We start from the raw sequence: 10,333 nt of genomic DNA, 5'->3' as shown, positions 1-10,333 counted from the left end.
AAAAAAAAAAAATATTAATATAACATGTGCAGTAAGTTTCTAAAAAATATAAGAGATATTAGTTTTAGACCTTTGATCAACAAGGAGGAATTATTGAATATTTGCAGGTCCAGACCTTATGTGGATTTTTTTTATTGGATCAGCACTTAACACAACTGCAACAATATCTGTAATTAACATTGAAAGAAATATCATTAGTAATTTGGTAATAATTATGATCATAAAAATTCAAATTATATAAATATTACCAACAGAAGTTTTTGTATCAACATAGGCGTCTAGTTGATCAAGATAATACAAGTTGTAGGGTTCTTCAAAGCTCCATTGAATTTCTTCAGTTGTTTCTTCAATTGATGTAGAAGTAGGCTCCATTCAAATTGATTGTCAACAATTTTAAACTCTTCATGTACTGGCTTTATAAGCATTGGAAATTAAGTAGGCTTGTGAAATATTTAAGGTATCCCCGAAATGATTGATTGCATTGCCATACAGAGTAGCTTGTATGCGATTTTTCTATTTATAATAAATAAAAAATACACAAAGTAATGTAAGAAAGTATCTTTTGTAGAGAATTTATAGTTAATTAATTAATAATCTTATATTTTGTAACTGAAACAAAATTTAAATTTAATTTATATAGTTTATATAGATTTATGAGTTGTAATAAATATACATCAATATCAACAAGAATTATACGTTGGTACAATACTCCATTGCGAGAAAGAGGTGGGATAAATTTTTTAATAACAGTAACTTTTGCTATCCATCCTCTAGTAGTTGGTGTAATTTCTTGTAGTAATTTATATTGAGGATTCATGTTTGATCTGTAAAAAAAAAAATAGCAATTAGTAAAATTAAAATGTATAATAAATATTGGTGATAAAAATTGCGAAGATATATAAGAAGAGAATCATACATAAGAACTTCTGTATAGTATTGCTTAATAATAAGATCTCTTCATAAACAATGTTGAAGGTATAATTATAATCATCTTTGTTGCCTCTGATGGTGGTCTAATGAGAATTCTTAGAGCTGATAAAGTTTTTGCTCTAGATAGGGCAACATATAACTGTCCATGGGAGAAAACCGACTCTGGTAAGAATACACCAACCGAATCTAAAGTTTGTGCCTGAACTTTGTTAATAGTCATAGTAAAACTTAATCTAATGGGAAACTGAGTGCGTTTAAATGGGAATATATTTTTTTCATTTTCCAATGGAGTAAAAGGTATTCTGGGTAAAAAAATTCTCTTTCCAGAATGAATTCCAGTAACTATTTCAGCATCAATAATATAAGAGCCAAATTGTCGACATATAAGACGTGTTCCATTACAAATCCTTCAGAAGTAATAATATTACGAAGTAATATAATTGGACAATTTAATTTTAGTGTTAATTCATGAGCAGAGAATCCACTTGGTGTTAAGCTATTCATAAAGTCTTCTTGTACTCCTTGTTCATTTTTATCTATAGTTTCACCAAAACTATAACTTTTTACGGAGTTACCAGAAAATCGATTAATAAGAATTTTATTAATATGGTAAACATACTCATTTTTAGGAGTTAATATTACGCGATTGAGTATTGTATTCATATTTTCTATGGAGTTATTAATATTTGGGAAGACGAAATCTATTAAGTTGTTAAGCGAAGTATCATCGTCCTCATAAGGTAAAATCATAGATGAGAGTAGTTGTATCTTTCCATCTATAGTTGGTTCGGTTCCATTGCCAATATTTAATAAATAATTACTAAATAAGGGATCTTGTCTAGCGCGCATGTTGTCTGTTAATGTAATTTTAGTAAACTTGCATTAATCATCTGTTCTCTTGTACCTTTAGGAACAACAGGTATGTCGAAAATCACTTCCAAAAACTATAACTTTACTAGCAAAAGGAAGAGTGGAATTATTTATGTCTTTCAACATGTAGTTTAATGCTTCGATAGCTTATTTATTTGACATTGGTGCCTCATCCCAAATAATAAGTTTTGTTAGTTGCAGTAATTTGCTTAAACCTGATTGTTTACTAACTGCACAAGAACTATAATTATCTAAGTGAAGGGGTATTTTAAATAGAGAATGAGTTGTTCGACCGCCATGTAAAATAGAAGCTGCAATACCCGAAGATGCAACAGCTAGTGCTATCATTTTTTTGAATGAACTGTAGCCAAAATGGTCTTATACAAGAAAGTTTTTCCAGTTCCTCCAGGACCATCAATAAAGAAAAGGCCAGTTTGATTGTTGAAAATCGTATTTAATATTAAGTTGAATGCATTTTTCTGTTTCAAATTTAATAAATTAGCAGCTAATATGCCATCTTCGGTAACAAGAATTGCTAATGGTTCAATTATCTCTTTATATTGTTTATCAATTTTGTTGTCACTTATGTAATTATCAACTAAGTTATAATCATTGATATCTTTTCCCATTGAATATAGAATAAATTTGATGTGATTTAGAACATTAGTTCTTATTGTAGGTTGGGTATCCGTTATAGTATAATAGTCTTCAGACATTGGTTGTTCAAATTTCCGCCATAACTCTTTAGGGTTAGTAGGTTTACAGTATACTAAGATGGTAGCAAACAAACAATGTAAGCTATAGGGCATATTAAATGATGAGGCTTCTGATAAACATTGTTCTAAATTTGTGTCAGCTTCTAATAATCCACTAAGTAAAGTAGCTTCTCGAAAAGAGGTTACATCTTTACCTTTAACTGTCTTTAAATAGTCAAATGAGGTTGGCCCACGAACATGATTTAATAATAAACATAAAAGAATACCTCTCACCTTCTATTGGGTTAACTGTGACAAGCCTACCTAAAGTTTCAATGCGCTTTCTAATAGTCCAAATTTTATATTGCTGGTTCCAAACAAAATGTTCTGGAAACTCTTTATAAAGTAATGTTTTAGCTTTTTCATCAATTTTATTCATTTGAAAAAATTCTATCAGCATAGATTTTGATGTATTATTATCTCTTAGGACATTATTTAAATAATTTGTATGCTTAAATGTAAGAGATTGTTTATTTTCAAGATGAACCTGTAACACTTGTACATGTGGATGCATCTCATTTCATGTAAATGCATATATTCTCCATGTAGCTTCAGGAGGAGAGACCCATCTACCAAGTTGGTAGAAATCTATTTTATTAATATCATTTTGATCATTTTCTGAATTAATGTGAACAACAATACGATCATGTCCTTTGTAGACATATTTGTATAGATATTTGATAGCTTTGATAGTCAAAAAAATTCTACATTAAGATGACAGTTATATTTTGCAAGTAGATAAGAAACAGTGTAGAGTAAATATATAGGTGTTTTTTTCCTTTTAATATCTTCAAAAAATAATGAAATGTAATATTGATTTTAATATATACACTAATAAAGAATTACACAAATAGAAGAGAATTAAATATGTTTTTTTTAAAAAAACCAAATGAGTTTTGAATAAAGTCAATAATAATAAAATAGTGTTACTTAAGATGACAAACATGGTTTTATTATTTATGCTAAGGTTAGGGGCAATTATATTTGTTTATTTTATTTGATCATAATATCAGATATCAAAAACAAATAACCAGGAACACACTCAGCGAGCTAACAAACTCAACCTATATATCTCAAGCTTTATAAAGGTATCTTTTTTTTTTCATTCAACAGCAATAGTGTAATACACAACAAATAAGTGATATGGTGCAACTTTTTTTCATATGTAATTAATGCGCACATATAAGAAAAGTAGACAATAACTTCAAATAATAAATCTTAAAATTACATTTAACCTATTTTTTGGTTGTTCCAAAGGCATATACAAAAACATAGATATCATAAAGGTAAACCACAAATCATAGTCAATGATACTATGCAATTAAAAAGAAGATAAAGAGAAACATATATTAATTTTTTTGAAAAGAAAAAAACATATATTAATTGTCAAAACCAAACTTATTTAAATCTACTCATAGTCCTAAATCTCTAATAGATACAAAAGAGAATAAGAAAGTTCATAAAATTGTAAACAACCCAAGTCATAACTGTAAGGATAAATTTAAAAACTTAGAAACAATAGTTGAAACTGGTAAGTCAATCGTAGTAAGTGTATGTTTATACAAAAGTCAGGTATGCAAGCTCAAACATTTTAAGAGATGAGACAATTAAAAATAGAGCATCACAGTACATTATTATGTAAGCTTTAAGTAAAACATGGTAGTAATTTTTGTACACTGTAAATTCTAGCAAAATTGTGACAAAAGAAGCTAGAGGCTGGATAAAATAAAATATTTTCATCATTGTTACCAAAAACAACATGTGTAAGATACCAATAAATATATAATGTATATGCACTCACCCAGTATACAGTGAAAGGTGTAGGAAAAAAAAATTAGCAAAACAAATAAATCGCACTAAAACAACAAAATAGAAAAGTAAAATATTAAAGAACCCACCCTTTGAAGAACAACAAAAAGAGATTGAGAGCTGGAGAGAGAACTCAAGAAATGAACAATAACAGTGACATATTTTGAGTATTACTGCTAGTCCTTAAATCGGTAGTACAAATATAAGGAGTGACAAAAATAACTTAATATCAGAACAAGAAATGATCATTTAGGGAAATTTTATGACTTTTTTATTTTCAATGCTAAAGCACACAAAATTTATAATAAAAATAACAAGAAATCACATCTGTAATTGATCTTTTATACCCCTTCAATACTTTTAAATTTCTTTTTTGAATAAGATAACCCATAAAAAAGAGAAATAACAAATAAATCTACCTAACATTCACATATATACCCATCAAAGCATAAAATCTAAATATATAATACAAAATTGCACAAAATAAAATCATATATACATGAAAGTAAATCTCTTGTCAAGATATGCACTGTGTTAAAAAGTAGTTATGATTGCACAATTTGCCATTTATATTGAGTATATAAAATTTGCTATTCATAATTGAGAAATTATAATAAAAACAAATTTGGGGCTTCAGAATTTTAATAAACAAATAACAGTGATAAAGCCTTGGGCAAAAAAAAAAAACAATAGTGACAGTGATATGATTTTATAAACAATTAAATCCAAATTTCTTAATTCAAAAATATTCATCCAACAAAATATATTTGAAACCTAGATGAATAAACAACTTACATAATAATAGCCATAAAATTCTTGTGATTTATGTAGACAAGAGCATCAATAACATTAGTTTAGTTAGGATTTACACAAGAATATAAGAACTTTTTATTTTAGAGAGAGAAAGAAACTGGCATAGTAGTTATTGTGAATTTATATTACAAGAAAACAGAATTTGGGTGATGGAGAGACCAAGAGTAAGGAATTTGTACTTCCTTGAGAAACACATCGAAAATAGAGAACTATTTTTTTATGTAATAATACCATAAAAATTTTAAAAAGGAGAAGAACAATTTTTTGGTGCATAAATTTTTTCAACTGTTCATGTATATGGTGTTAAGAGTTGTTACTTTTAACACCCAAAAATGCAAAAAGCAGTAAAAAAAAGATACATACGTCTTATTCAAAAATCAAAATGAGAGCAAGTTTTCAAGATGAAGAAAAATAGGCTTCTTTCTTTGCTCCACGGATAGCAAAAGAGAGTATTAATATATAAATACTTTGTGGAAGTCATAAGAATGTTATTTAAAATTTGTTACTGCCTAAGCTGAAATTGGATCCTCTAACATTGAATATCTATAACTCCAAAGATATTTGATACTAAGAATAAAAATAAAAACATAAAATCTAAGTATCTAGCTATTGCAAAAGCAACAATGAATAATGAAATATCTTCTAAGAAAAATATTGGGCGAAATTTTGTTTGATGAATTTTTTTTGTGTAGTTAAAATTCTCCTCATGCCACTTTGTATATATATTTGTGCATATACACTATGGCCATTTTTTTATGGCAGCAGTTTGTTTATTTCAATTTTTTGAAGGTTGCTTATAGTATGTAAGTAGTCATAGATTCAAAGCTTTTAATATGTTTTAATTGATTTTTTATACTTGTATACACATTGACAGTGTTTAGTGCTTAGAATACCTTGTTGTACAATTATTTAAAATTAAATCCTTCATTTTTTTTCTCTCTAAAATGCCTCGAAATTATAAATTTCTTTGTAAACACATCTCCTCTTTTGCATTTTGTTCATTTTTTTTAAATATTGCTATTGAAAAACCAAAATGTAAGAACGTTTCCAATATGAAGAAAAATAGGCATCTTTTTCTTTTACTCCACAGATAGCAAAATAGATTCATGTGTATGGGATAGCTATATTTCAGTTGCCTATATTTTTATTATAAAACTAACATTTATTAACTGGATTGTGAGATCCCAAATAACACAATATTAATACATATTGTGCAATCTCTTCATTAAAAATTACAAAACTAATAGCAAGAAAAATAAACATATGGCATAGAATCAATATCGATAAACAAACTGAAAATATAATCATTATACAAGTAATCTTTATATAATTCAATGAATTAAAAATGCATAAAATATTGAGTAAATAGCTTAATAATACAAATAATTCTAACAGCAACTTACCTTGATTGTATTTGAAACTAATAAAAGTTGGAGAAATCTTGAACAGTTTGCAATATTTTAAAGCTTATAAAGAAAAAGAAGAACATCATATTAGAGAAAACTAATAAACATCATAAACATAATTAATGTAGATGGTCAATATTTTTTAACATACAAATAGAATCGTAGAGCGAAGAAACATTAAAAAATTTCTATTCCAATAAATATAATTCAAATAAAAACCTAAACCCTATAATTCTGCAAATGACAGTTCAACTACAAGTCACTATATCTACAAGTGCCAAACAAAAACAGAAACAAAAGGCAGCACCACTAAATTTTAGCATAATCTTATAATCAAGCAACTAAACGCACGTTCATTGTTCGAACCCATGATCTTTTTATGCTGACAAAAATTAATGACAAACATACATTTCTATCAATTAACATAAAAAGTGAACATTGAAGTAATATAATACAACTTTCAAAATCCAGAATAATAAAGTATTAGGTTCAAGATTCAAATTTAATATATTTTAATTGATTTATAATATGAGTTATTTAGATTTGTATTCACATTGATAGTGTTTAGTGCTTAGAATACCTTGCTGTACAATTATTTAAAATAAAATCCTTCATTTTTGTTCTCTGTAAAATGCCTCCAAATTATAGATTTCATTGTAAACATGTCTCTTCTTTTGCATTTTGTTCATTTTTTTAAACATATTTCTATTCAAAAACCAAAGTTTGAGAACATTTTCAATATGAAGAAAAATAGGCATCTTTATCTTTTGCTCCACAAATAGCGAAATGCCTTCATGTGTATGGGGTAGCTATATTTCGGTTGCCTATATTTTCATTATAAAACTAACATTTATTTACTGGATTGTGAGATCTCAAATAACACAATATTAACACATATTGTGCAATCTCTTTATTAAAAATTACAAAGCTAATAGCAAGAAAAATAAACATATGGCATAGAATCAATATCGATAAACAAACTGAAAATATAATCAATGTACAAGTAATTTTTATATAATTCAATGAATTAAAAAAGCATAAAATATTGAGTAAATAGCTTAATAATACAAATAATTCTAACAACAACTTACCTTGATTGTATATGAAACTGATAGAAGTTGCAGAAATCTTGAACAGTTTGTAATATTTTAATGCCTATAAAGAAAAAGAAGAATATCATATTAGAGAAAACTAATAAACAGCATAAACATAATTAATGTAGATGATCAATTTTTTTTAGCATACAAATAGAATCGTAGCATGAAGAAACATTAAAAACTTCTTGTTCCAATAAACATAATTCAAATAAAAACCTAAACATTATAATTCTGCAAATGACAGTTCAACTATAAGTCACTATATCTACAGTTGCCAAAGAAAAACAGAAACAAAAGGCAGCACCACTAAATTTTAGCATAATCTCATAATCAAGAAACTAAACGCACGTTCATTGTTCGAACCCATGATCTTTTTATGCTAACAAAAATTAATGACAAACATACAATTCTATCATTTAACATAAAAGTGAACATTGAAGTAATATAATACAACTTGAAATCCAAAATAATAAAGTATTAGGTTCAAGATTCAAATCTAGGCAATCCTAATCTACCCAGCACAAAAAAAGTGGGGGAGAAAACCCAAAAATAAGTACGATCCAAGAGAAACGAATAGTTCAATACGAAAGTACGAATCCAGCATTAGATGCAATAAAATTACAGCAAAGAGAGACTACAAGTAAATCCATATTGAACATAACAATATGAAAAACAGATACCTTTTTGGAGTGACTGATAATACGGGAAGCATAAAGCCAAAGAGAGTAAATGGAAGTAAATTTTTTAAAGGAAAAGTTTATACCCTGTCAATTTGATGTACCGTTCTGATCGTATAAAGAATAGTATACTTATACAAATTTTCAAGAAGAGGGTGGTTTGATGAATCTAATGACACGTACATATGATGAGTCGACATTAATATTGACTCATCACTAACATACACATAAATTTACCACGTATACTGTGAGCAAGCTTTTTAAAATTCTACTAAGAGATGAGTATCGATTATAAGAGGAAAAAATGATAACATGCAAAATCAATAATCTTACATTGTAACACGTATACTGTGAGTAAGTTTTTGAAAAATCTAGTAACAAATAAGTATTAGTTCAATTACCAAAAAAAAAAAAGATAAGTATCAGTTCTAAGAGAGAAAAATGATAATATAAAAAATTAATAATTTGACATTGTAACACGTATACTGTGAGTAAGCTAAATATAGATAACTTTCAAAATCTAGAGTTTTCCTTTGTAGAAAAAAAGTTTGCTAAATGAATATAATAAATCACAACAAGAAATTGATCACATGCATCATGAAAATTGTGTGCCTTTCTATTATTTTCTGGTACAATTAGGGATTTTATATTAAATTAGGGATTTTTGCATTTATATGTATAGTGATAAAAGAAAAAATTAAGGAATGAGGGAATTTAAAATCAATGAAAAAGAAATTCATATATAAAAGCATACTTACAATTGATAAGAAAGACTATAATTGTTGGACAGTGTGGGCGCACCATCCTAACTGTTGTAGAAGCCATAATTTCAATCAGATCACCCATTATTGGTTGGTGATTGCAGGGAGTTGAAGATGAAGAGATTCAGGAGGCAATGGCAAGAGAGAAAGCAATAGAGAAGAGACTCTAACCAGGGAAAAGGAAAATTAGAGAAGAGAAAGAGTTTTAAAAAGGAAAATTAGAGTTTTCAAAGGAAAGTTGCAGAGAAGAGAAAGAGGAAAATGAAAATGTCAAGAGAGAGAATAGAGACTCTACACAGGGAAAAGCAAAGCTAAAAAGTCTCAGTCAACAAAAATACCTAATTACAAAAGCTTTATTGCAATAGTAAAATTATATTAAAAATGTCAATAAACAAAAACACCTTATTACAAAAGCTTACACGTTGCACTTTATACATTAACAAAGGGAAAAATTATAAATACCTAATTTGATTTTTTATGCTTACATTTGGTTAAAAAAAATTTCCTAAACAAATAATAACTAATATTTGTAGGATATTACAACTTTTATGATATCCCTAAAATACCCCCCATTTACATGACTCTCATTTACACCATCGGACCACCCATCGAACCCATTGGACCATCCATCGGACCATATCTGCTACCAATTTTTTTTTTTATGTTTTTATACATAAAAAATAGCATCAGGTGACTATCGGACCACCATTGGACCCCATCAGACCAGATCGGCTACCAATTTTTTTTTATGTTTTTGTACATACAAAAGTAGCATTAGGTGACCAGCGGACCACCATCGGACTATCATCGGACCCCATCGGACTACCAAATTTTTTTATTTTTTTTTATGATTTTGCACTAAAAAAAAGTATGGGAAATTTGAGAGGGGTATTTTTGGGTTTTAGATAAAGTGGTCATATATTTTCAATGGTGATATGTATTAGTTTAGGCATAAAATATTAGGTATATGTAAGTATAGAAAATTAAATTTCCCTTTTATAAAGGGCAAAAGTGTCTTCACAACTATCACCTCATTACCATACTTTTATAATAGTAAGATATAACATACATTATATATATACATATATACATTTATATATACACTAATATATATTAGGGTTTTAATATACATATACATATATACATTTACATATACATATATATATACATTTACACATATACACACATATAAATTAATATACATATATATACAAT

General features: G+C 27.4%; 1 protein-coding gene across 4 annotated transcripts; it reads right to left on the bottom strand.

The window, feature by feature from the left end:
* Positions 1 to 9,457, bottom strand: LOC115721395 (uncharacterized). 4 transcript variants are annotated; one of them, XR_009686207.1, is made up of 6 exons: positions 9,116 to 9,456; positions 7,675 to 7,738; positions 6,581 to 6,643; positions 917 to 1,069; positions 249 to 824; positions 1 to 167 (listed from the first exon to the last, which is right to left on the bottom strand). XR_009686207.1 is itself a non-coding variant. In XM_061110329.1 (3 exons), exons 1-3 carry the CDS (start codon positions 9,201 to 9,203, stop codon positions 584 to 586), a joined length of 393 nt encoding a protein of 130 aa, XP_060966312.1. In that variant the 5' UTR covers positions 9,204 to 9,453; the 3' UTR covers positions 549 to 583. The 4 variants fall into 4 exon arrangements, 1 of the variants encoding a protein (XP_060966312.1); XR_009686208.1 differs by lacking the exon at positions 6,581 to 6,643 and having other exon boundaries at positions 9,116 to 9,457; XR_009686206.1 differs by lacking the exon at positions 917 to 1,069 and having other exon boundaries at positions 9,116 to 9,455.
* Between the last annotated feature and the right edge of the window lie 876 nt (positions 9,458 to 10,333).

Source organism: Cannabis sativa, chromosome 2, assembly GCF_029168945.1.
Source record: "Cannabis sativa cultivar Pink pepper isolate KNU-18-1 chromosome 2, ASM2916894v1, whole genome shotgun sequence".
NCBI classification, from domain to species: Eukaryota; Viridiplantae; Streptophyta; class Magnoliopsida; order Rosales; family Cannabaceae; genus Cannabis; species Cannabis sativa.
Note: the sequence above shows the minus strand (reverse complement) of the source record. Positions and strands in the feature narration are given on the sequence as shown.

What these genes read in the sequence shown, in the direction of transcription:
- LOC115721395 (XM_061110329.1), bottom strand. Translation starts at nt 9,203, where the DNA reads ATGGGTGATCTGATTGAAATTATGGCTTCTACAACAGTTAGGATGGTG. An exon ending in TATAGTCTTTCTTATCAATT is followed by an intron (nt 7,739 to 9,115) that starts GTAAGTATGCTT and finishes TTTTCTTTATAG; the next exon opens with GCATTAAAATATTACAAACT. An exon ending in CAGTTTCATATACAATCAAG is followed by an intron (nt 825 to 7,674) that starts GTAAGTTGTTGT and finishes TTTTTTTTACAG; the next exon opens with ATCAAACATGAATCCTCAAT.